The sequence below is a fragment of the Balaenoptera ricei genome, chromosome 1 (assembly GCF_028023285.1).
Source record: "Balaenoptera ricei isolate mBalRic1 chromosome 1, mBalRic1.hap2, whole genome shotgun sequence".
NCBI classification, from domain to species: domain Eukaryota; kingdom Metazoa; phylum Chordata; class Mammalia; order Artiodactyla; family Balaenopteridae; genus Balaenoptera; species Balaenoptera ricei.
In genome coordinates, this window is record NC_082639.1 from 8,518,243 (window position 1) to 8,544,671 (window position 26,429).

At 47.1% G+C, this 26,429-nt stretch overlaps 1 protein-coding gene across 4 annotated transcripts in view; it reads right to left on the minus strand.

Moving 5' to 3' along the window:
- Positions 1-3,262: 3,262 nt before the first annotated feature.
- Positions 3,263-26,429, minus strand: part of MTOR (mechanistic target of rapamycin kinase) — a 125,420-nt gene continuing 102,253 nt past the window's right edge. For all 4 annotated transcript variants that reach the window (XM_059912940.1, XM_059912948.1, XM_059912954.1 and 1 more), the window contains 22 exons: positions 25,650-25,765; positions 24,673-24,790; positions 21,748-21,993; positions 20,983-21,083; positions 20,193-20,289; positions 19,510-19,608; positions 19,089-19,211; positions 18,711-18,893; positions 18,153-18,287; positions 17,759-17,933; positions 16,278-16,413; positions 15,511-15,658; positions 14,756-14,878; positions 13,445-13,527; positions 12,155-12,227; positions 11,127-11,201; positions 10,601-10,736; positions 9,873-9,938; positions 7,518-7,598; positions 7,164-7,244; positions 4,839-4,944; positions 3,263-4,236 (listed from right to left, as the gene is read on the minus strand). In XM_059912940.1, coding sequence (XP_059768923.1) covers positions 4,221-4,236; positions 4,839-4,944; positions 7,164-7,244; positions 7,518-7,598; positions 9,873-9,938; positions 10,601-10,736; positions 11,127-11,201; positions 12,155-12,227; positions 13,445-13,527; positions 14,756-14,878; positions 15,511-15,658; positions 16,278-16,413; positions 17,759-17,933; positions 18,153-18,287; positions 18,711-18,893; positions 19,089-19,211; positions 19,510-19,608; positions 20,193-20,289; positions 20,983-21,083; positions 21,748-21,993; positions 24,673-24,790; positions 25,650-25,765 — 2,517 coding nt within the window. In that variant the 3' untranslated portion in view covers positions 3,263-4,220. The remainder of the gene's footprint in view (positions 4,237-4,838; positions 4,945-7,163; positions 7,245-7,517; positions 7,599-9,872; positions 9,939-10,600; positions 10,737-11,126; positions 11,202-12,154; positions 12,228-13,444; positions 13,528-14,755; positions 14,879-15,510; positions 15,659-16,277; positions 16,414-17,758; positions 17,934-18,152; positions 18,288-18,710; positions 18,894-19,088; positions 19,212-19,509; positions 19,609-20,192; positions 20,290-20,982; positions 21,084-21,747; positions 21,994-24,672; positions 24,791-25,649; positions 25,766-26,429) is intronic.

Below are 26,429 nucleotides of genomic sequence, written 5' to 3' on the forward strand. Positions count from 1 at the left end.
GAAAACAACACTCCACCCCACACCTCCTTCCAGCTACCGTAACATTCCTCTTGCCCTTTATAGGTAAACTTCTAGAAAAGGCGTCTATATGTTCCTACTGTAGTTACCTCCAGTTCTCTGGAACTGAATCAAAGGTTCCTCCCCATCTACGTCTTAAGGCACTTAGTGTGAACTCAAACATTTGTTACATGAATGCCTGGAAGAGCTCTTGTTAGGAGGTTGGCAGTATTAGGCAGCTCAGGGGTGGATTTGGGAAACCCGGCAGGGTGTGTCCTCTTTCCTAAGATCAGGAGTGACACACCCTTAATACAATTTGTTTGGCTTAGTAAATGTTAGCGCTTATCTTTTTTTTTGGCTGTACCTCACGGCTCACAGGATCTTAGTTCCCCAACCAGGAATCGAACCCAGGCCCCAGCAGTGAAAGCGCTGGAGTCCTAACCACTTGACTGCAGGGAATTCCCATGTTAGCTGTTAATCAGAATATCTTATTAACAGAATGCTTGTTTTTCATTCTCCCTGCCCCCCATTTGTGTACCTCAGGTACACAGGTACCCTGGCCGAACAAAGGCCTAGGCTAGCCTAGTTCATTTTTACAACTAATATTTTGAGCGCTTAATTCATATAGTTCAACCTAGGCTGTGCTGAGTGCTTTACATGGATTAGCTCATCCTCAAAACAACCTTCTGGGGTAGATCCACATTTTCAACGGAGGAAACAAACACAGAGATTAAGTAACTTATCCAAAGTCACACAGATAGGATGAGATGGAGTTGAGATTTGAAACTAGGTAATTTGATACCACAGCCTTGACTCTTACTGCTTTACCTGCCTCCAAGAAATTTAAGGCCCTCCCTTCACACAGCTTACATGAAACTATCCTGGATTGATAGGGGAATTAGACTGTCTTTTAAGGCCTCGTTTAGCACCTCACCTTCCTCTGGTAACTCATTTCAGCAAAGTCAGAGGTTTTGCTTAGGTATAACTTAAAACCCATTGGAGGGATTCCCTGGCAGTCCAGCGGTTAGGACTCTGCACCTCCACTGCAGGGGGAATGGGTTCAATCCCTGGTCGGGGAACTAAGATCCTGCAAGTTGTGTGGCCAAAAAGAAAAAACAAAACACAACAAAAAAAACCCACTGGATTCACCAAACATCTTAATCCCAAGGACTCTCATGTCCTAAGGAGTATGTCTTTACCACTGATGGCCACCATTTTCCTGAGTCTGTTCTTTCCCATGGCCTTTATCTTTTGTGAATGGTATCGCTGTAGTCATTGATAGTTATTTCATATAGAATCTGATCATATTTTCAGGAGCAAAATAGTTGATACATAGCTTAGGATAGTTACAGAAAATCTGAAGGTATGAGGCTTTCTAGCTGTGAGGGTTAAAACTGTTTTATCACTGTTGAGATTTAAATCCATCTTTTGTTTGTTTTTGGCCTCGATGTGGCATGCAGGATCTTAGTTCCCTGATCAGGGATTGAACCTGTGCCCCCTGCAGTGGAAGGGCAGAGTCCTAACCACTGGACCACCAGGGAATTCCATCTTTGTTTTTAATAGAGGAGTCCTCCAACAAATGTTTATGGAGCACTACTGTGGGCCTGATCTTCTGGCAGATTTTAGGGATACGAATTCCCACAAGATATGGTTCCTGGCCTTATAATTCTCTTGCTCCCCATATTACAAATTTTAAAAAAAAATTTTATTGAAGTAGAGTTGATTTACAATGTGTTAACTTCTGCTGTACAGCAGTTATTTAGTTATACATATATATATATATCTTAATATTCTTTTCCATTATGGTTTATCACAGGTTATTGAATATAGTTCCCCATGCTATACAGTAGGACCTTGTTGTTTATCCATTCTATATATAATAGTTTGCATCTGTTAATCCCAAACTCTCAATCCTTCCCTCTCCCACCTCTCCTCCCCCTTGGCAAACAAGTCTTTTCTCTATGAACAGAGTGAGTCTGTGAGTCTGTGTCAGTTTTGTAGATATGTTCGTTTGTGTTGTATTTTATTTTTTAAATATTTATTTATTTATTTTTGGCTGTGCCGGGTCTTAGTTGTGGCACTTGGGATCTTCATTGCGGCGTGCGGACTCAGTTGCGGCATGCATGCGGGATCTAGTTCCCTGGCTAGGCATGGAACCCGGGCCCCCTGCATTGGGAGCTTGGAGTCTTACCCACTGGACCACCAGGGAAGTCCCTGTGTTGTACTTTAGATTCCACATCTAAGTAATATCATATGGTATTTGTCTCTTTCTGACTTACTTCACTTAGTATGATAATCTCTAGGTCCATTTTACAAGTTCCTTAAATAGCTTGTATGATTCAGTATTTCTTACTGGGTAGCTATGGCCCACAGGAATTTAGAACAAGAAATTTAGTTCAACAACTAAAAACAATATTCTTTGGAAGAACTCTGTAGGCATGCTTTCTCTTCAGAGGAACCTGTATCTAGTACTTGCCAGTTCCATATTCAAGTTCCCTCCTCTCCATTATTCCAACAGTTTTACTAGGCCTTACAGCTTTTAATTTTCTTTCCACCTGTTTGATACCAGTTTCTCTTAAAAACACTACTCAGGTTCTATTTCTCTGTTTTAAAATTTCACGTGGTTCCCTCCCTGTTGTCCACAGTATCAGGTTCAAACTCCTTGCCGCTGAACCGTGAGGCAGGCCAGTCTGGCCTGGTTCTACTTTCTAGCCTCCTTTTAGTTCCTATTATTCTTTTTCCTATTATTCCTTTTATTTCCCACTGACCACTGAGCCAGACATGGTGAACCATGAGGTCCAAGTGTGTGAAACTGCTGTTTCACGTATAAAAATGGCCGAATATCTACAATCTAATATGGTTCAAGTTCACACTTGCCATTTCTGCACAATACTGTGCTTTCATACTTCTGCTGAGAACGTGCTCACTTGCTTCATCTGACAAACCCCCACTCCTCCCTTAAGACCCTTGGCAAGTGTCCCGCCTTTCTGTGAGGCTTTCCTGGTTCGCCCAGTGGAATCAGTGGCCCTACCCAAGGCTAGCGCCCTGCACGTGGCTCTCCTCACCACGCAGCCGGGTGGCTTTATCAGTCCGCTCCTGAGATGCCGGCTCCGCCTCGTCTGGCCCGTGAACAAGCCAAGGATGGAGACCACGTCATGTAGACCCTTGTCCTGCACAGCCCCAGTACTCAGTGTTAATGAATGTTGAAGGAGTAACTGCTTCCTTTATGAACTAATAAGTAGGAATAAAAAGCCACTCATATACATGTTTTTAAAATTCTGATGTCATTTATTGGCACAAAAATTATTCAGATACAACATGGTGTCTAGACATGGCTACACTTTATATTTTGTGCATTTAGTTTAATATTTCTTTTGCTCCTAATTCCCAACATGTACTAGACCTTCCCTCTCTGTGTCAGCACCTCCGTGACAGCATTCCTGTATTCCAAGGCCTTGCTCTAAACACAGAGCGTTCAGACCTCACGGAAAACATCCCAGAACCATGCTGGGGGAGGCCAGTGTGGGCCTCCTACTGCTCTGTGATCCGCTCCGTGTACCTGCTCAGCCGAGGCCGCCCGGCGATCTGAAGAAACTCCCCTCCGAGTGGCTCCGGTCTTGAAGTGTGTACGGTGCAGCATCACGGGTGAGGCAGGAGACAGACCTTTCCCACCCATTTCGGCCCATCTTGCAAAGGTTGTTGCTGCCGTCCACGGACCAGTGAGGTAATGAGATGGGCGCAGGTGACAAAGTCAGCTTCTCCTGCTTCCTTACAGTTCAGAACCCTAATCCGTGTTCTCCAGGACCTGAGGCTTCATGACTGTGCTGAGTTTGCTGTGTCCATGTTGAGAGGATCGACTAGGCCATTCTCCTGTCAGCAAACGCTTATGAGTTCTTCTGTGAGTTAAGTCAAAACCCGTATTTCTAAAGTTATGAAATCTTCTGTTCCCCAAAATCAATGGCTTGATTTCTGTAGTATTACTGCGTTTACTGTCCTGGGAACCAAATCAAGCCTTGTGTTTCTGACAATATATTCTTCAATATATTCAACAGCAGCTAGAAAGTTGGTTCAAACCAACTTTTAATATACAGTAGTTCTTTTCATTTACATTTCAAAATATTTAACAGAGCTGAACTTTCTGACCATGGCTTCAGTTTAGTGGAAGCATATACCAAAGTACAAAAGCCTCAAGAGAAATGCTGTGGGCATGTCTGGGCCTCCAGTTACCAGAAAGGACACCTAAGAAGACAGAGAGAAAAGGAGTATTTTAATAATTTGGGCTTCTTCAGAGCTTTACATGGGTACACTGAACATGGGAAGAGCAAGGTCTGACAGCCCCTGGGGCGTTCCCTGAGACCTTTCACAACTCATTGTGCAGGACACGTTCATCATTTCCAGTCCAGGGCTGACGCCTGCTGTGGTCCCAGAAGGACGCCTCCCTGCCACCCTCTCTTTCAAGTTTCTACCTTCAAGCATGCCTCGGGCGATTAATCAAAGCAGACCCCAGAGTGGTCCTTGAGGTTACAATCCTGGATGATAAATTTGTCTTTTCATCTCCTTCTCTCTGTCTCTGCTTTGGCTTCTTCTCCTGCCCTTCCAGTATCTCTGAATTGACAGCAAAAATCCCCAAAGAACCTCCCCACCCCCCAAATAAGGGGGCCTCACCTATTCTTCTAAACCACTATAAAATGTAATTTTAATTTATTTTGGTGTTTGCCTTCCAAATACACATCCGCATTTCTCCCCCCCCCCACCCAAATCTTCTTCTGTGACTCTGGGTTTGGGGCACAGGGTAGGGTCCTGACTGCTTATCTGAACAGGTGCTTTGACAGGCCACTCACCAGCCGATGTAGCACTGGCAGAGGTTTTCATGGGATGTTGCCTGTTTGATGAGCAGCTCAACTTGTGTTGGGACATCCAGCGTTTCATCGTGAGAGAAGTCCCGACCTAGGACAGGAGAAACAAAGCATCCAGTCTGCACCCGGTTATCCCTCCTTGCCCCCTGTTTGGCTTAACTGTCCCTGCGGCCCAAATCAGTTCCTCCTCATACATGAATATAAAGGCTAGACAACAGTTGGATTTTAAATTCTCCTCCACGTGACTTGGATAAACACCAGTCTCCTCTTAATACACACTCGGTCCTGGAGGGTAAAGTGCCACGGTCGGCTGAGTTCAGGAGTGGCGAAGATCTGGCCGATGGGCTTACGAAGACTCCTTCCTCTAGGCCATAATCATCCCTGAGTTGGGCAAGTAGCCGAGGAACCCGGTTCTTTTCGATCCTTCTAGCCTCCCCTTCGAGTCTTTCCTCCCGCAGGGCCGCCTGCTTTCACCACACATTCATACTCTCCCGCCTCACTCGGGCACTTGGTGCTGCCTGGCCGGCTTGTGCTGCTTCTCGGGCAACGTGCCTTCCCATCTCCGCAAGGGCCACTCCAAGCCCTCTACTCTCCTGAACGTCCACACCTCTCCTCTGGCTCCTCACCCTCGTCAGTGCCCTCATCTCCCCCTCTACGATGTAATGGACTCGCTGCGTGCACAGTGTGTCGGGCAGTGTTCAAGGTGCTGGCTTCCTCTCCTTCCTTCCTGTTACCCCACAGAGCTGTCCCTCCTCCCCTTTAAGGCCGAGATCACCTGCACTTTGCTCCACCGCCTGCTGCTTTCTTAGGAGCCTTACATCGACTCTCCTGCCTCTCACTCATATCGTCAAACTCTCCCCCTCACGTTCTCGCTTTTTTTGTAAACACGTTCCTCTCCTACTGAAGGAAAAAAAAGCCTCTCCAACTGCTCCTTCTCCAGCTTCATCCTCGCTCCTCCCTGCACAGCCAAACTTCTCAACAGTTTTCACACTTGTCTCCGTTCCCTCGCTTCTCCCTCTCACTTCACATTCTCTTCAGTTGCTTTAGTCTGGCTGTCAGGCTCATCCCAGCTCTCAGAAGGTCACCAGAGACTTGGAGCCACACTTGATCCCGCCCCGCCCCTCATGCCCCATCATCAATCCTTTGGCTTTTACCTTCTAAACGGCTATTGAATCCACCTCCGCTGCCGCCCTTGTCTAATCAACTGTCCAGCCTGCATGACTGTGGCAACTGCTTCCTCCCCTTAGCCCCTGCTCCTCCCGTAGGCAGAGCAGGCAGGATTTCACAATGCAAACCTGCCCAGGCCCTCCAACCCCTTAAAACCTTTCAGTGGTTTCCCACTGCCCATAAGACATAGGATAAAAATATAAGGTCCTGTATGATCTGGCCCTGGCCTACCCAGAGTCAAAACATTTTGCATTGTGCTCCTCCCACCTTTCTCTGGGGCAGTTAAGACCGGCAGGCTTTCGGACCTTTTTTCTTGCTATACTCCCTCCTACCCCAGGGCCTTTGCACACGCTGTTTCCTTTACCTGGAACAATCTGCCCTAATCATCTCCTCTTTCAGATTTTAAGCTCATGGGTAGTTTGCTGAGGAAAGCTTGTCCTGAACTCCTGAACTTAAATTCCCTGTTATTGGCATCATAACCCCAGTCTCTCTCTTCCACTCGCAACAGTATTCCTCTTTAGATTCTAAGCCCCACGAAGGCAGGGAAGCTGCCTGTTTTTACCAACACCGTTTCTTCAGCATCTAGCACTTGTGGGTGCTCAATAAACCAATGTGCCTTGATGACAAAGCTTATGTGCCAGGCCCTATGCTCAGTGCTGGGCCTCCCAGGTCTCAGTTCATCCTCACCGCCTTCTGAGGGGTCTTTGGCTTCCCCGCCTCCCACCCCCAAGTCACACCATCTGGTTAATGTGACATGTCTCCTGTTCAAAAGTATGTGTTTCTCCCCTTCCATGTTCTCCACTCCATAACAGCTACCTGAGTACAGATGGGCAATGAATCAAGTGGTCACATTTGCTCTAATATCAAGCCATAATAATAAAAAAAGTTTTTCCTGAATTTGGCTGACTCTGGACCCAACAGAACTTTACTGTTAAACTTCACTGTTAAAACAAGGTTAACAGCATTACTTAAAGTTTATTGGTCATTAGAGAATCAGAGAGGGTCCTTAACTGATGGCCTCAGAGACACTCCAGTTAGCGGCATAGGGTCAAAGTTTAGGCACCAACACCACTGGAAACTGGGCCAACCACCCACTAAAGGAGATTTTATGTCCCTTTCAAGTAAACACATACACACACTCACCAGTGAGCTTATCTCGAACTCTGTTAATAATTTGAATAGCTTTCTTATTTAGGGCCTCTGGTTTCACCAAACCGTCTCCAACTGGAATATACAAAAGTAGAAATAACAGTAAGATTGGATCATCACAACAGGTTCAATGGATGCCCCTGTTTTTCTCAAATATTCACTTTGTAAATGTTGAGTAATTCTTCTTTGTCTATCTTTGTCCTCAGAATATAATGAGAAATTCACAGGATCTTTTCTGCTCAAAGGCAGTTTTGTTGCTTCCTCTTACTGACCCTCATCATGGTGCACACAGCTGCTATTTTCTTAATGAGCTAGTCACTGGTGCAATTCCTCAGAGGTTGGACTTACTGAAAGAATGAATAGATTCTGGCACTGTGGTCCCCGTTTTCTTATGGGCTGGTTCCCCAAGTTCCACACCATCCAAAATTTCTAGGAGGAAAAAAATCAGTTAGCAGAAAATTCAAACACCAAGAAGCCACTGTTTCAAGGTATTAGCTCTAATTCTTCATGTACTATATTCCCTTTAACACCTGCCCTACCTATCTCAGAGGGGAAAGGACAGAGAAGTGTTATGTTACTCTTCATGTATTTAAAAGTTCTTAGTGAGTTCCTGGGTGGTCTAGTGTTTAGGATTCGGCGCCTTCACTGCTGTGGCCCGGGTTCAGTCCCTGGTCAGGGACCTGAGATCCCACAAGCTGCATGGCGCAGCCAAAAAAAAAAAAAGTTTTAAAATCTGCAAAGCATGAATTTGCAAACATACAGCATTAATAAAATGTTCTGACATACAGAATAGGATCACGAGTCAAAGATCCGGTAACAAAATTTGGTTGGACAAAAACTGGGAATGACATAAAGAAAATCAGTTTTCAATGGGTCACACACATGACTGGAATGTTATTCCTTGGAGGAATTTATACATCAATTCTGGGGAGAAAAAGTCCACAAGCTTTAGGGTCGGGTCACCCTCCAATGATTGTGGCCTTCAGGAGAGCAGTCTAGAATCAGAACTATGAAGTTATTTACACATTGTCCTTGGACATCACAGGCCTTCAAACTGAAGCTAGTAATAATAATACTTTTATTAATGAGTCCCTGGAACTTCATTTTTAAAAAAAAATAAATTTATTTATTTATTTATTTATGGCTGTGTTGGGTCTTCGTTGCTGCACGCAGGCTTTCTCTAGTTGCGGCGAGCGGGGGCTACTCTTTGTTGCGGTGCAAGGGCTTCTCACTGCAGTGGCTTCTCTTGTTGAGAAGCACGGGCTCTAGGCGTGCGGGCTTCAGTAGTTGGGGCACGCGGGCTCAGCAGTTGTGGCTCACGGGCTCTAGAGCACAGGCTCAGTAGTTGTAGTGCACGGGCTTAGTTGCTCCGCGGCATGTGGGATCTTCCCGGACCAGGGCTTGAATCTGTGTCCCCTGCATTGGCAGGTGGATTCTTAACCACTGCGCCACCAGGGAAGTCCCTGGAACTTAACTTTTAAGCCACATAAAAACAACCAGGTCCACCAGCACCTAGTGCCACCAGAACAGGCTGTCCTAATTCCCCTCTGCAATAATGTATTAAGGAGGTGGACCCTGAGAGTTAAACCAGTAAGTTTCATGTAATTTGGGTGAGGCCAGTCATCTGTATGAGGCCCCCCAGACACCGTGGGTGATTCAGGTATTTACGGTATGCAGTGTAGAGTCCAAGCTATTCATAGATGATACCAATCCAGGATCCCAATTTCCTGCCGAGAACACTCTCTTCCTTTCTACACATCCAGATTCCATACATCCAGTAAGGCTCAGCTTAAATTCCACCAGCCCACGATCTCCCTAAACCACTGCAGTTCAGAGTGGTATCTCCTTTCTAAGGCCCACCATCCCTCTGTTACCAACCAAATCATGTGGTACCTGTGCAGTGCACTGTTCTCTTTATTTTTTCATATATACTCTGGTCAATTCCATAATGGGATTGTGTGCTTCTTCAGGGCATTCTCGGTATCTCACATTCTTTTTGCACCTCTAAACACTATTTGGCTTAGCTAAGTAACTAGTTGCAAATGTTCCGTAAGTATTTGTAGAGAATATTTTACTATTATACACCCTGACAGTACTTCCCAAAGGATGACTGTGTAGGATGTTGTTAGATGTGGGGGTCAAAGGGTTGGGCTGAGGGTAGGGAGCAAAGGGCAAGGGTAAACAAAGTTAAACAGCTTTACTTTGAGATGTCTCAGAGCATTTAATACGCTGACCCTGTTCTGGCTCTTGGAAGGACATTATCTTCTTGGAACCCTGTTCTGTGGACCACATTCTTGGAAACAATGTTTCATGTGGTTTCCCAGCTCCTCAGGCAGCAGTGTGAGTACATTTCTGCTGCTTCCATCTTCCTATTTCTGAGCTATTAACAAAGCTTTAGGATTAAGGTATTATAGCTAGTAATTATCACAACCCAGGCACCATTAAAGGGCAGGCTAAATACAGGCTAATATTCAGACATACTTTTAATTATGTTTTTACAGACAGATTAAGATTGGATAGTTTGATCAAAATTTCTGAGCTTTAGCTACCCACTCCTTCCTGAGAGGCATTAAATAAAACACACGTTAGGTGCTTACTACTTTAAGTCATGCTTCCTAAAGGCAGTGACAAAGCTCACCCTCTTCTAGAAACACTATGGACAGAAAAGGACAGAATCTGCAACCCTTCAGGGGATGCGCCCACCTACTGACTGGCCAGCAGAGTAGGAATCTGTCCTCGTTCGTGATCGCTTGTTGCCTTTGGTATTTGCTAGGGAAAGAAATAAAGGGAGGATTAAAAAGTGCTTCAAACTTTGACTTGAAAAAAACTTGATTGATATATTTTCTTATAATCATAAAAATATAATTTTCCCAAAAGCTATAACCCCTAAGAGAGAACCAAAGACGTACTGCTCGGGAGAAACGGGTAGATGTTAGCACAGGTATCCCATCCTGAGGGACACTTTATATGGTTGAGCTGGATTCAGACTATGTAAACCAGACAACAAGGTGAAAGTATGACAAGCACAGTGGAAAAGACGCCTCTTATTAGTAAACACCTTCTAAGGAGGTAGGAAAAAAGAATAGACTGAGATATTGCTGAGATACCACAACTGCTTGCATCTCCTGTCAAAATTCCATCTGCTACTTAACATGAAACCTAAACAAAAATCATGAGAGCACTTAATTTACCCTGAAAAAGGTTTCAGTTAGTATCTAAACTGATGACGAGTTTTCTGTCTTAGTTAATAAAAACACTTGAAATTCATTTCCAGCCACCAGAGCTGCTTTGTGAAAATGTAATGCAGCAGCCTAGTAATGTGTCCTGGGCCCCGCGCTTGAAGGGGGACGGGACCGTGAAGTGGAACGCGCCAGACGCCCCCACTCTGGGAGGGCGCGGACCCCAGTTCCCGGGCACTTGCTAAGACTCACTGTCCATCAGCCTCCAGTTCAGCAAGGGGTCGTAGACGAAGGCTTCCAGCACGGCCATGACGCTGTCCTTGTGCTCCCGAAGCACTTCCATCACCGTGTGGCATGTGATTCTGTAGTTGCCATCCAGGCCCGTGACCTGCAGGCGGGCCAGAGCCATTCACCACAGAGGTCACTGACACTGGCCCCTGAAGGCCTTACAACCACAAGTCAGGCAGTCAAGAGGGCGTGTCACCTCCACGCAGGAAGAAGACTTAGCCCGTGACTGATGGGCCAGGCTGGGAATGTCTTCAGAGCAAAGGGTCAGGTCAGGACTGTGATTCATATGAAACAAGGTCTGGAGCAAAGGTTGGTAAGACTTTCAAAGACTGATCATTTCTAACACAACGGAAAATACCAGGAAACGACTACAGAATAACCTGGGCATTTGGGGAACTGGAGATCCAACAAGGAAGGAAGTCTGTCCTCAGAGAGGGTTGGAACTGTATTGGTCCCACTTCAAATCAGCTCGTTACCAATATCCACTCACCTCCATAGCATTGGTCAACATTCTTGTTAGTCTAAATGGAATCTTCTCTGGGAATTTCTCTCTGGTCATAGCAACCTAAGGATAATAAAGGGAAAAACCAAGTCCACTGGTTAGACTGTTTTCCTCAGCTGAAGCCAGGGGCAGGCAGGTGGCTTTCCTTTGCATCACCAGCACCGACTTCAATTAGAGCACAGAAAGGAAGCAGCTTGAGTTCAGTGACGGGTCTTGTCACTGGGATCGAATAGACAACTAAAAATAAAAAAGAGAGGGTGGGGGAGAGGGAGAGAGGGGGAGAGGGAGGGTGGGGAGAGAGAGGGAGAGGAAAGAGAGAGGGAGAAAAAGAGAGAAAAAAAGAAAAAGACAAGTGTGCATCATGCCCAGGCCTTTGACCAGCAGGCCACGTCGAGGATAAGGGATTCCTCCACTTAAAGAGGGTGTGTGGGGACTTCCTGGCTAAGTGGCTAAGACTTCGCTTTCCAGTGCAGGGGGTACGGGTTTGATCCCTGGTAGGGAACTAAATCCCACATGCCTTGCGTCCAAAAAACCAAAACATCAAAAAAAAAAAAAAAACCCAGAAGCAATATTGTAACAAATTCAACAAAGACTTTAAAAATGGTCCACATCCAAAAAAAAAAAAAAAAAAAAAGAAACTTAAAAAAAAAAATTAAAAAGGACTTCCCTGGTGGTCCAGTGGTTAAGATTCCACGCTTCCAATGCAGGGGGCGTGGGTTTGATTCCCTGGTCGGCAAACCAAGATCCCACATGCCGCGTGGAGTGGCCGAAAAGAAAAGAACAAACAAAGGAGGGTTGTGAACCGTGCCCCCCACCCACCTTTTCTGAGTCCAATTATGGCAAGTATCAAAGAGCATGGATTTCATTTGTTAGATTGATTTTCTGTCACTTTGGTAGGAGAGGCAGGGGTGAGGATACTGCATTTTGGGCTTAAGTTTGCCTAAATGGTTGGAGGGGGGTAGAAAGTGGTCATCCGGGAAGGTGAGGTTACGTGGTGTTCTGGAACGCGTGTTCACCTCAAAGCAGTCCCCAAAGTCAATGTGCAGGATCTTCCCGCTCAGCCGGTCCAGCATCAGGTTGGATGGGTGTCTTTGAGAAACAGAAGAGAGACCGGGGGAGGTCAAGAGAGCAGCACAGATGAACAAATCCCCAAGTCTGTGAGACTCTAGGCCAGGGGCTGGCAAACTACAGCACTCAGGCAAAATCTAGCAGCACCCATCCAACTTTTGTAAGTAAAGTTTTACCGGAACACAGCCACACTCATTTGTTTATATATTGTTTCAGGCTGCTTTTACGCTACAGCAGCAGAGATGAGTAGTTGTGACGGAGATCGTATGGCCAGCGAAGCCTAAAATATTTATTATCTGGCCCTTTACAGAAAAAGTTTGCCGACCCCTGCCCTAGGGCTCAAATGAGAATTTATCTGTGTGAATCACAAGTTGCCCCATGATACCGAGACAATTTGCTTTCCCAAGGTCTTTGGTCACAGAATAAATGGTTTCTGGCAGCGCTGGCATCTCAGAGTGACAAGGCTCTATCTTCGCTACTTGGCACCTATCATAGGGTCTCATCTCCCTAAGCCCCTGAGCCAATTCAACAGGTGTTTTACTAAGTTTTTTTTTTTTTGGATCTTAGTTCCCTGACCACGGATTGAACCATGCCCCCTGCATTGGGAGCATGGAGTCTTAAGCAGTGGACCACCAGGGAAGTCCCTCTGAGTTTTTTAAAAACAGGAATTTATTATTTCTGTGGGATAAAATTTTTTTCACTCTCAAATAATTGCATGAAACATGATCTCAGGAGAAGAACAGTAGACGTTGGAATACTAGTTTTTTTTGGGTTTTTTTGTTTTGAATTTCTGAACATTGCTAAACTACTTTTTCAGTCAGTACACTAGGATGAAATTTATTATGTAGGAATATCAGAAGGATCTACTTTGGTTGGTTTCAATTAAGGAAATAGAATTATTTATCTTAGCATGGTGGTGATTGATAAATGTTTATTGAATCAATAAAATCAACTGGATTTAATACGGGTTTTAATACATTAAACCAACCTATGGAGAAAGTAGTACCCTTGAACTATGGTTTTTCTTCTCTTTAGTTTGATGTGTTGTTCTGTTGGCATGGACAATAAATAGGGGACTAAGGTTGATGCCCCAAAAAACGCCTAAAGTACAAAATACAAATATTTACCAAATGGTCATAAATCTCACTGAAGACAAAATGAAGCCATTCAAGAAAACTACAATGGCTACAAAATGAAGCCATTCAAGAAACAAGACTCAAAGAAACAAATTCACTCACCTATCGCCCAGGCCCAAAATATACCCAACCATGGACATGACCGCTAAAGAGCGGGTGTAATTGGTTCTTCGATCAAACCACACCTAGAACACAGGAGCACACGTGAACCAAGGCTCTGGAAACTAACTTGTTTCAACATAATTATACCCCAGTCAGTTGTTTGCTTATCGTCCATCAATAACCAGTTAGAACATATAAGGGAACCAAAATCACATTCATAATTACAAAGATAAACTATGCTCAGAATAAACTTAATTAGAAATGTACAGAACTTAGATGAATAAATAAATTAAACTTTGCTTAGAAATATAAAGACTTGAGTAAATGAAAATACCCATTTAAGGATATCCACTTAAGATTGAAAAGATGTAATATCCTCCCAGATTATTTAATACACTTAATGTAATTTCAATAAAAATTCATTGGCACGTTTTTGGGGGACCTTGACAAAATGATCCCAAAATTTATCTGGAAAAAAATTATATGTAAATAGCCAATGAGAAGAGACTTGTATTAACAGTGGGATACTTGAGGAGAAACAGGCAGAAAGATCAATGAAATAGAAATTCTAGAAAGAAATCCAAAGGCATATAAGAATTTAGTATATAATAAAAATTGACTCTTTTAAACAGTGGTGAAAGGATGGATGATTTGGTAATACTAAAATATTGCTTATCATCTTAAAAAAATAAAATTTATGCCCTAACTTTAAATTCCAACTTGGGTTAAGGATTTAAATGTAAACACAAATCTTTTTTTTTTTCCTTGTGATAAGAACTTATGTAATTTACTCTCTTAACATCTTTTATATTTATCATACAGCAGTATCATATCACATCACAAATCTTATAATTAGTACAAGAAAAGATATGTAATCTGAGGAGGAGACTTTCTAAATATAAAGCCAAAGGTAGACTTTAAAGAAAAGGATTAAAAATCTATTAACTTCTAACATTTAAAAATGCACATCAAAACCAAAACAAGACAAAAATTTCAAACCGAGAAACATACTGTTAACAAAATTGAAAAACCAAATAAATAGGAAATTTATAATACATACAAAAAAGATTTAACAGCCTTAATAATATACTATCGTAAAGCAATGGTTGAAACTTGAAACTACTAACTACTGCTAGACTGCGTGGCTCGCCCATTCAATTTCTGCTCTCAAAGACTGCCCATCGTCCACAGCTAATCATTACAGAGACTCGTCCACCAGGTGCACAGGAACAAACAAGAAAACCATTCCTGACCAGAGGGGGTGCACCAAAAGCAGCGGCATGAGTTGGGGGGGGTGGGGGGGTGCCGTACCTCGGAGCTGGGGCTCTTCAGCCACAGCAGCTTGGCCAGGTCGTCCCCAGCCGTGTTGTTGACAGCGTGCTCAAACACCTCAACCTTCTGCATCAGAGTCAGGTGGTCGTAGTCCGGAGCCATCTGCACCAGGACACAAGGGTTGTGAGGGAGCGGCCTGCGACAGGCAGCTCACACCCAGGAAGAAACAAGGCTCTGCGGCCAGGCAGGGCTGGGTTCTGATTTCCCCACCACCGCCAAAAGGAGAAGGGAAACAAGGAAAAGCAGTGGCCACTCTAACCCAATGACCACAGGAAGTGCCAGGGCGTAAGGGTAAAACGGGCCTTGCCTCAGTACCAGCCTACCGGTATGAACGAGAACACTGGAAGGTTCAAGGTTTTGGGTAACAAACGATTCTCGTTCTCCTCGCTCACACGCCTACTAAGCATTATTTCCCCATGTGGCCAGTCAGTGCTCTGTATACATTATTAGTATTCAGTAGATACATGTTGCCTGATAAATAATGCTGTCCAGTCTCACGGAGGGTGATGGAAACCTAATTTCTGGGCTTTAGGGTCCTTCTGTTTCTTAGAGAAGGTTATCTGCTTTAGGACTCACATCATTAATCCTTCATCAACAGCTAATTCCCTCAAATAGATTTTTCAGTGATGGACACGTATAGGAGAACGAGAAAAGCAGCTTTGTACAGATTCCCTGACTTGTGAGTTTTGCCTCCGAGACATTAAAGGGTTGGGCCTGGCAGACTCATCACGTACCCGCAGCATGATGCGATGCTCGATGTTGAGAAGGATCTTCTTTTTCTCCCTGTAGTCCCGGATGAGGGCGTGCAGCGTGTCACAGTGGGGGACCCAGCCGATGAGGCCCGAATTGGTTGATAAGGGAATGACAGCATATCTCTGGATGCTAAAACCCATGGGAAGCAGGGTCATTGAGCAGAAAACAGAGTAGAACTTTGATCCACTCACGGCACATGCAAACTGGTTTTAATGAACCTGCCGGCACACGGCTATAGTGGGGTGTGTGATGAGGGACGTTGTGTGAAGGATAAAGCATCACACAGAGTCAGGGGTCTGATGGTGTGAAGGCACCATCAGCCTTCCCAAGCTGTCTAACAAACTCACTCCTTTGGGGGAACAATCCTGTGATGATTTCTAAGCCTAAAATAACCTCCCCACTTAATATCTATGTTCTTAACAGAAAGAGGAGTAAGAGAAGACTGAGGACAGGAAGGGCTCAGCAGGGCTGTCATCCTGTAAGGGTAGAACACATTGAATTTGTGGAATCTCCAGTCTAAAGGCCACAAAGTGTTCCTTTCTGAATCCTCTGGAGGTTATCAAACACATTTCCCATGAGAATACTCTAAAACCCTGGAGAATTTTTCTCTTTGACACCTTGGCTATTGATGACTTCCTGTCAGGTATGTAATTATTTATTTGGCAAAGGTACATGATACCTGGAGAGATGTTAAGAAATAACTAGAAGATTTCTCAAATCAGTGCCATTTTCACGGCATCCTGAATACCTGAGGTTTTTCCGAAGAGATGTTGGGTCATTGGCCAGAAGGGTGTTGACCAGGCCGAAGAGCTGCATCACTCGCTCGTCCTGCCGCAGATCTTCATGGCCCTTCAGGAGGAAGACAAACTCGTGCCCGTTGCTGCCTGTAAAGAATGGGGGGAGCAGTCAGCGAGGATCAGAGGGTCTCAATCCCACTGGCTGGTGGACCATCACTGCATTCACAAGTCTGTGGACACATAACTTACCCAGTCATACTGTCCCTACAAACAGAAGAAACACTCCCTAGAACAGATGAAAAGAATGGCCCTCCTGTTAATGGTCCCCCAATGAGATGTTGTTCAAATCAACGTAAGTAAAATTTTTAAAAAACTCTGTCTTTGAGGGCCAGGAACAAGTCTGCACAAAGATGGTCACTCTACATGTCCCCTCCCCAACCCACTTTCTGTCCTTCTCTGTCCTGCTCTGACCCGAGAAGCCTGACCCCTAGAGACCACATCCCCTGGGCTCCCCTGTGTGCCTGGCCAATGGGGGCAGCGGCAGGAGGCCAGAGGGTGGGAAGAGGGAGAGGTCAGGGTCCTTGCCCCTGACAACTGGCCAGGCTACGGTTCTGGAAATAGCTCCCTCCCACTGTCTGAGCCACGGCTTCTAGGGGACGGCCTCTCTTTCCAGGTTACAGCCCTTGCCGGGCTCTGTGCCCTCTTCAGGCTGGAGGTTGGGGGTGAGTACTAACTTCACACTACCGGCTCTCTTAACTCAGCCACACCTCCGAAAACAGTCCTTCGGTAAAGTCTCTTTAATTAGACGCTGCTGAAAGCTGACCAACACGTGTTTTAGTATTAGAAAAGGCCAGCCCACAGACAGACAATAACCCATGGACCACCATTCGCTGCTGCCGGTGAATAATCACTGTTTAAAAAACACGAGCACTGTTAAAGGCAAGAGAGCCGAGAGTGCCAGCAGCGCACTCAGGCCTCCCGAAACCACCCCGCTAGGTAACAAACCTCACTGTTAGAACTGATTTCTACTTCAGTCTGTTCACTTCACACAGCATTTCCCACAAAGAGAGAACGTGAGAGTAAACAAGGACACTCAAGCCCGGTGCCCTTCCTTCGACGTGGCCTGTCACCTGCCGTGCTTGCATCCGGGGCCTCCTTCTTGCCTCATCAGCTCCCTGACAGCTGCCCACCCACCCATCCTCCACATCGCAGGCCTTCACAGCTCCCTTCCACCTGTTCCGGGGGCGGGCGGGAGTGTTACGCTTCACTTAAGTAAGCACAGCTGTATGAATCAACGAGGGGCCCCAGGGAGGAGGCAGTAAGGAGAAACCCACTTTTCCCTACTCGGCTCTCAATGAAGGCTCTCAATGAACGGGAGTAAGATTAGTCGTGCGGACAGCAAGCAGTCGTTTCAGGAGGGGGAGGGGTCCGCCAGGGTGGGAGGGAGACTTGGGTCCTTACCCGAGTCTCAGGTCCGCACGACGGTCCTTACCCATAAGCGTCAGCTTCCGGGGCCTCTGCTTGGATGTGATGACTTGTAGAGATGGTGCAATGGACTGAATGCGAATGATCGGCTGGTTGGGGTCGTATGTTCCCGGCACAGCCAATTCCAGGTCCCGGCACATCAGAAGTTTTGGGGACACGTATTGCAGCTCTAAGGATGTGAGCTGTGAACAATTACCACAGGGTTTAGTTTTCTGCCTCAGGGAGGAATTTAAATGCCATTTAAGTATTTTTCAATGGGTTGCCAATAGCGATGACTTGTCCCAAAGTCTGCAGGTAGACGTGGAACCAGGTGCTGGGGGGTTAGTGTTAGACTGTTCACAGACAATAAAACAGAAAGGACTATAATGACTGTTAACCCTGCTGGAGCCTCAAGATCCTACCTGAGGCAGCTGCTTTGAGATTCGTCTGAACACGTGGTAATAGAGGTCCCAGGCTTGGGTGAGGTCCTTGACATTCCCTGATTTCATGTACTTCCTGCACCACTCCTGGGCCTCCATTAAATCTCGACCATACGCCTGAGAGGGAATGCAGGGGAAATCTGCAAGTTGTCATTTGTGTTGACTAAGCCCCGAGGCTGAGTCCCCAAGCAGACAGCAGAACTCCTCGGGAGCGCACCCTGGCCAGAAGGCACTGGCCTGGATCGCTCAGCCGGGAAGCTCGGCAGTATTCCAGCCCCAAAGTCCCATCCTCAGGATGGCTTCTCAGGTAAAGTAAGTTTGGAAGAGAGACGAGATGGCCTCGTGAGGAATCCCATAGTTTTCCAATTAAAGTTTCGGGAGGGTTCTTGTAACTTAGTGACAAATAAATTTCTGGTGTTTTATATCCTATGACTTCCCTCCATCAGAATACATTTTCTTCAAGTCAGTAAAGAGGTTAGAGGGAAAGGCGTCTGCAAAAGCCTCTGGAGTCCCGCCAGTTGACACTTTTTCGTCCCATACCTGGTTAAAGGATGTTTCCTTCAGAGTCTGGGGTCCCCGCTCCATCATAGCATGCAGCGGCTCCAGCACCTCGAACATGCCTTTCACGTTCCTCTCCCCAAAGTACAAGCGAGATGCCTCTTCCAGGCCTTCGTGCCACATCTCATGCCACAGAATGGCCACTCGGATCAGCTCCTCACTCACCTGGATCAGAAAGGGGAAGGAGGGAAGCACCAAGGATAAGCTAAGCTCAGGAAGGCCTGTCTCGGAGAAACAGAAGGTACTCTTTCTGGCAGCCAGAGGGAGTACGCAGCCCTGTCATGAGGAAGAAAGAAAATCCCACTCAAGACCTTTGCTCGGTGACCAGAGGCCGTGAAATCCGCCCCGGCCCTGACTCACCATCATGGCCTGTTGCACCAAGGTGTTACTGTGCTCGCACATGTTCTTCAGAATCTTGTTGGCCGCATTGTGACGGGCCGTGGTGGTAGACTTAGAAGCCACCGTCAGTGGGTAGATGAGGGCCTGAAGCAAATACAGAAGGAACGTTTGCAAACTCGTGTGAAAGGAGGATGACAAGAATATGATACCGACACTCGTCTGAGTCTACCAGGCAGGGGCTATACCATCTTGGCGGGGGTTCTTTCTTTCCCGGAAGGCCCCTGGGTCCCAGAGCCTGCCAGCTGGGCAGGCCCTCCTGGGGGCAGGACAGGACGCTTAGCTCCCAGTTGCACTTGTATCTCTGGAGCAGCTTTAGGAAAGGCTGACCACCAAATCAGAAGGTCAGCAGTTAGACGAGAAACTGCCCGGGGTCTCCACGTACCTGGGGGTGGTACCGACCAATGTCTGTGAGAAGCTGGTGAATGAGACGTCCCACCAAGGGCCTCGGCGTATCAATTCTCGCAATGAGCTGAGGTATAACCTGATATTCAGAAAGACACAGTGTGCAGCATGAGATGTGGAAACAACTCCAGTTATTCTTCTGAGCCACGAACAGCTCTTATGACTTGTTTGGTAGATGCTGTTGGGCTTGGAAATGGTTCATTCTCTTCAGTTCTCTAAAAGGAACTGAAGAAAATATGGAGTCTTGACCTTGGGGTCGATCCCTACTTCCTCACCACTGTACAGCACATGCTTCCTTGCTACTCTCTACAGTGTATGATTCTAAGAGGAGACAGACGAGGAGCAAGATCTGACCCATCCCCATCCGTAGCCAAGTGTCCTCTCCTGTAACCAAGTGTCCTCACCTGTAACCAAGTACCTCACCTGTAACCAAGTATCCCTACCTGTAACCAAGTACCCTCACCTGTAACCAAGTACCCTCTCCTGTAACCAAGTACCCTTACCCATGACCAATTGTCCTCACCTATAACCAAGTAGCCTCACCTGTAACCAAGTGTCATCACCTGTAACCAAGCAGCCTCACCTATAACCAAGTGTCCTCACCTGTAACCAAGTGTCCTCACTTGTAACCAAGTACCCTCACCTGTAACCAAGTGTCCTCACCTGTAACCAAGTGTCAATCTGGATCGCTTTCACCCCTTCCACTAAGGCTTCGTTTACATCTGGCCAGTGACCATAATCAAACCATAAGGTGAGGACTCTGGAAAAGAAAAATGAAAGTCATAGAAAATTTAATTTACCAGCTTTTGTCTGTTTTTTCATCTTCAAGACTCTTGGGAAGAGAACTGGCAGAATTCCAGATCAGTGGCTCTCCAATGTGTTTGGTCTTGGGACTGCTTGGGGGTGGGTGGGTGGGGATGGCCAGCGGTGCTCGGCCAAACACAGGAAGATCATTCCAAGTGAATGATTATTTCATTCCAGGTAACACAGAGGGGTCACCATGGCATCAGCTCATAACTCTAATAGACGAGCCCATGCATAAGCTTTGCATGTGCAGAAAGAGTCGCCTGTGGCACAGCAGCAACTTGGAAACCTGGCACGTAGCCGGTGGAGACCCCCAAACGCAGGAGGGCTGGTCACCTAGAGCCTCTGGACTGGCTGGCCTGTGCCATTTGTTTAGGCCTCTCAGAGTTGCCTCCAAAAGCTGAAGGAATTTCAGCGATATTGTGAGAAACAGCTGGGTTTCTTCTTCCTACATAACAAGCCACACACGGGCAGTCCTTGGGCCACTGCTCCCTCCTCTTTGCACATTTCACCCGCACAGGTGGGGCCTGGTCAGCTGCGACTCTGGGACGTGCTCATCGGGGTGGGTAGGGAAAGAGGACTTTATGTGTGACTTCTGTGACCTGCCATCCACATGGCCCACCAGGGCTTCCCTTCCTTTCCCTGATACCTGAGCGTGTCCTGGAGGTTGTTGCCTCGTGACAAAGAGATGGATCGGAAGAAGCCCTGGACAGCAGGGACGGTGTACATCAAGAGGGTTTTGGACAAATCCTGTTGGAACACACGTATGTTAGTGACACTCTTGCCTCAGCCTTCTCATCTGTAAAATGGGCATAACAGCATACTAAATAGTATCCACTTCAAAGAGTGGTTATGAGGATTAAATCAGCTAATACACAGAAAGCCTTTAGATCAGCACCTGGCACAGAGCAAGCACTCAGTAATGGCAATGGTGCCGTAACTGTTACTATCTTGGGCTAACAGTGGCTTCCTGAACAGGGTGGCAGAGGAGGTGGGGCTAAGGCCCTGAACATGCTGATCTCTGGGCTGGTCAGCTGCTCCAGGCCCTGAACCGACAGCCTCAGGGGAGGTGGAAGGGGAGAGAAAAAGACAGGGGATGGACTCTGCCGGGCTCTGTGCTCAGAGTGGGCCCGAAGATGTGCAGGCTGCCTTCACACCGGTGCAGAGCATTAGGAGATGAGCTCAGTCACATGGGAAGCATGACGAGGACCTCATTCTTCAGCACAGGGGCTACGTCAGTTCCCCAAACCCAAATATATAAACAAAAGTACTGTCTCAAACAATGCCGACGGCAAACCATGTTTTCTGGCTTCCACCAGAGCTTCAGAGCAGGGCCTCGGGCTGCTATCAGCCTCCATCCCTCAGAGCGCCTGGCGCCTGGGCCAGTCCGTGATGGGGGAGGAAGGAAGGGTACCTCAGTGACCTTCTTCTGCAGAGGAGATGGGGTAGGGCTGTTCTCAGTGCTCTCAGCCTCGCTCTCGCTGTTACTACCCTCGGTGCTGGTGGCAGTGGCCGTGGCCGCCGTGGTGGCGGCAGTGGCCACGTTGGTGATGTTGGCCCCGCTGGCGTGACGCAGTTTCTTCTTCTCATCGCGGGCTTGGTTCTGATGTTTGTAGTGGAGCACAGCCTCGAAGTTCATCACAGCCCACGCGTGCCAGGCCTGGGGGCGGGGACGAGAGGACAGACATCGGGGCTGTGACATCAGCAGGGGCAGGAAGCTCAGGCACCAAGGGCCTTGAGGGGCGTGAGGCCACAGCTGAGGAAGAGTGCGGGCCGCCCTTTCTTCTCAGTGGTCAGTAGAGCAAATCCTCACCTCAAGGAACACTGGGGAATGGGGCATTTTACTAAATTCATTCATTTTGTGGTGCATCTGCTGTATCGGGGGCTGTGATGAGTGCCGTGAGCGGGGTGGGGGCACATGAGGAGGAATAAGCTATGGGCCTTACCTCAGGGACCTGTTAATCTAGTAGGGTAGGTCACTCAAAAACCTAAAGACAGGCAGAACACGACCGGGGCAACGAGAGACAGACAACGGGAACGCCAGGGACGGGCGGGCAAGGCGTCACAGAGGAGAGACTGGGGTGGGTCTTGAGCAGCCTTAGATGGGCAAGGACGGCACAAGAGGGCAGCAGGGAGGGCGTCCTGGCAGAGGAGGAACAGGGACAGAGATGCAGGCTGGGCAAGCACGGCACAGTTCACAGGAAACAAGCAGACAGATGTGACTGAAGCTTAGGGCACACGCAGGAGAGCAGAGAGGGGGAGCCCAGCAGAGCGGCAGGCTCAGACCACGGAGCGGCTGGCATGTGAGACCACGGACGTCCCATCTCAGTCTGTAGGAAATGGGAGTTTTTAAAGCTGAGTTAAAAGCTGGGCTTCAAACATTCCTTTGGCAGCAGATATCAAACAGATTATTTAAGAGGGCACAGGTTCAGGGGGTGCGGGTGAAGGTCTTAACCAGGCCAGAGGACAGTGGGGAAGGGGACACACTGAGAGCACAGGACCACCACGGAGGGTGACTCTTGGTCATCGTTCGTCCCTCGCACCTGGCTTGGGGCCTGTCAGAGCCAGTGCTCAGCGACTGCTTGCCAGAAGAAGCCTCTGGTGCTAAGCATTCACACCTCAGAGGCTTTGAGCTGCAGTGACACTATGGCATAGCATTGCCTGGTGTACAGAGCATGAGGGAGAGTTTGATTTGGGACCTGGTAAGTTTGCAGTGATAGGAGGATATTAAATAATCCACTCATTGGGCTTCCCTGGTGGTGCAGTGGTTAAGAATCCTCTGCCAGTGCAGGGGACACGGGTTCGAGCCCTGGTCCAGGAAGATCCCACATGCCGCGGAGCAGCTAAGCCCGTGCGCCACAACCACTGAGCCCGCGAGCCACAACTACTGAGCCCACGAGCCACAGCTACTGAGCCTGCGCTCTAGAGCCCGTGCTCCGCAACAAGAGAAGCCACCGCAATGAGAAGTCCGCGCACCGCAACGAAGAGTGGCCCCCGCTCACTGCAACTAGAGAAAGCCTGCGTGCAGCAACAAAGACCCATCACAGCCAAAAAAAAAAAAAAAAATCTACTCATAGTTGGACTTTCTGGATAATCAGTAAATTCCTTTGCATCCCTTGCTAAAAACCTTTCTTTAACATGGAAGTGTCCATTTCCCCAGCTAAGCAGAGTAGATTGATCATAATCAACCTCTATTTGATGAATAAGAATCCTACAATGACCCAGGTTCAGTTTTCCCATACTTTTGTTTATTCGACAAATACCTCTTATATATGTACTATGAGCTGGGGGTCCCGCTGAACAAGACAGAAAGAGTTCTGCACGCACATGGGACTAACATACACCACTGATGGTAGAAGACAGTATAGACCCAAAAGGGCCCATGCTAGGAAAAAACTAAAACTAAAAGTCCCGGAGCCAGTTTTTTACTTGTGATTTGTTTCTTTCTGAAAAGCTGAATGAAGAAAAGTAATCTGGTTAGGACATAGTTCTAATTAGTAAGGTTCCAACTAACCAAGGGTTCACTGGACATATTCTTCCAGCCTCAGACTGAAGCTGTCCTAGAGAGAATAACTACTGCTGCTTTCACAAAATGAGCATTTTTCAGATCAGACTGAAGCATGCTGAAAGCAGCATAAGAATTTCGTCGTAGATGTTTCTGTGGTCTCCAGATGCAGGTTTGGATCCCAGAGGGATTAATTCACACTATCAGCCGGTTAAGGAGACACCGGAGAGAAATGGAGGACACCTGCCACACCACGTAGCTCTTACCAGGAGGCCCCTCAGAGAAGAGAGAAAAACATGAGAATGTGTGCTCTCACCAAAGACGTATACGCCCAAGACTCAGTCCTCTCCCAGTCAATCACATCTTTTATACATTTTCTAATTCTGTTTATCTTCTTGAAAAATTTCCTATGATATAACAGGATGTTACCCAGAGCTTTCCAATAAAAACAGAAAGTTCAGTTCTTAGATGAGGAGCAGAAAGGGATGGGAATCAGAAAGAAGCTGGGAAGGAACAGATGACCCAAGGGAAGATAAAAGTTCCAGAGACTAACCATGTGTCCAGATGCTCTAGGAAAACAAGCCGCTAAGAGTCTGTAAGACAACAGCATCCCCAGAGCCACGCACACACTCACGGTATAATAAGTCTTTTTCAAGTCAAAGAATCTATCAATTAGACGTGGAAAGGGCCTCTAACAAACTGGCTCCCAGCACTCAAAGAAGCCAATTCGCGGTATCAGACCAGGCCACCAAGGCCTTGCTGTAAAGCACGAGCCACTGGGGTGCACAGGCAGGCGTCTGGAGGAGGCAGCGGGAGGTGCCCGTCTCTGGTTACCTTGTACCAGCTGCGGTCGTGCTCCGTGGCGGCGCTATAATACTGCAGGACTTTGGGGATCGTGCTCTCGTTGATGCCCTGCAGGTTCAGCTGCCACTCCCCGAGTTTCAGGAAACATCTGAAAACAGAGAAACAAGCCCCCAGGTTGCTCCCTCCTCAGAAGAGCCCTTCCAAGGAGAACAATGAGTTACATCGTGGGAGCACAAAAGCCTCCCTGATATTTATTCCTCCTCTCAGGAAGCAACATGAGGGAACCGTCAGAATTCTTAAGCCACGTGGAAGGAAAAAGACGGGCTTTGGGGATCAGTTCTTTTAAGGGATGGTCTCTTCTTCTTGCCCTCTGTCTTACAATGCTAGCATAAACCAGGTACCTGGCACACGGAGGTCTGAATGGACCTACCTCCCCCAAATTCATTATGGTGGGTGGTAGCTGCTGAGAGCAATTTTTCTTTTGATTGCTATATGGCTGCTCCCTTACTTTTTCCTTCTCCTCCACTGTTGATATGATAAAATTAACAGCTAACGTTTTACTGGTTGCTACGCTATTCCAGGTTCTGTGCTGAAGGCTTGATGTATTCTTTCCATTAATCCTCACACCATTTTATTCCACCCTAGGAAAAAGGCACTCTCACTATCCCCTTTGCACATCATGAGGAAACCGAGGCACAGAGAGGTTAAGTAACTTATCTAAAGTCACACATCAAATTAGCAACATATCTGGCAGTAGCAGCATATCAAACTCGAAAGCCAGACACCAGGAGAACAGCACGCAGGTGCTCCTGGGCTGCTGGATCCTGGGAAAGTAAGTGGCAGAGATTTTGGAGTGGCGTGATTCAATGGCTGCCTGGGACCCCTACTGGAAGAGGTGAGGGAGACGTCGGCAAGCGGCTGCCCCGGGAGCCCTGAACATGGCCCTGGCAGCAGAGGCTGCCGGCAGGGCCGGGCTGGCGCGACGGGCCGGGCCGCGGGGCGCTCACCGGGCCATAAGCTTGTGCAGCTCCTGCTTGTGCTGCTGGTCCTCGCTGGCGATGGCGTGCTGGGCTTGCTGCTGCATGGTCTGAACAAAGTGCTGCATGTGCTGGAAGGCATCGATCTGCAGCGGGACAAAGGCACAGGGAGCCACTCGGCATGGGGCCCAACCTCAGGGGACAGGAACCGCTGTTCACAGGCACCTGGGCCAACCCTCTCCCGACGGAACACCCTAGAACACAGGGTGAGGACCCCGTAGGATGGAGGACCGGGGTGTGATGCTGAGAGATGGCTGGGCTTTTCAAGAAGATTCATATTTTTTCAACTCAAGTCTTAGCTCTCCTTGGCCAACTGTAATTAAAAGTCTAATAAGCCTTAGAAAAACTACTCGCCTGACTACTCCAAAAAACAATTCAAATGAAGTAATCTCAAACCACTGCTTACTTCACTATCAATATACTGCCCTGGGGGAAATCAGGCTTATGGGGAATTGTTTCAGGCTAGTAAAACTTTAGCATGTGTTTAAAACACTGTGGTACCCTGGACACTAGCATAGCAAAAATTACAGTTTAAAAAAATGTGACAGATCCCGTGATAAACCATAATGGAAAAGAATATGAAAAAGAATGTATATATAGGTATAACTGAATCACTTTGCTGTACAGCAGAAAACATTGTAAATCAACTATATTTCAATAAAATATTTTTAAAAATCTGATAGAACCCTCAGTACCCAAATAGAACAGAGATGGGGTGAGGCCCCTCATACACCCAAGTGGCATGGGGGT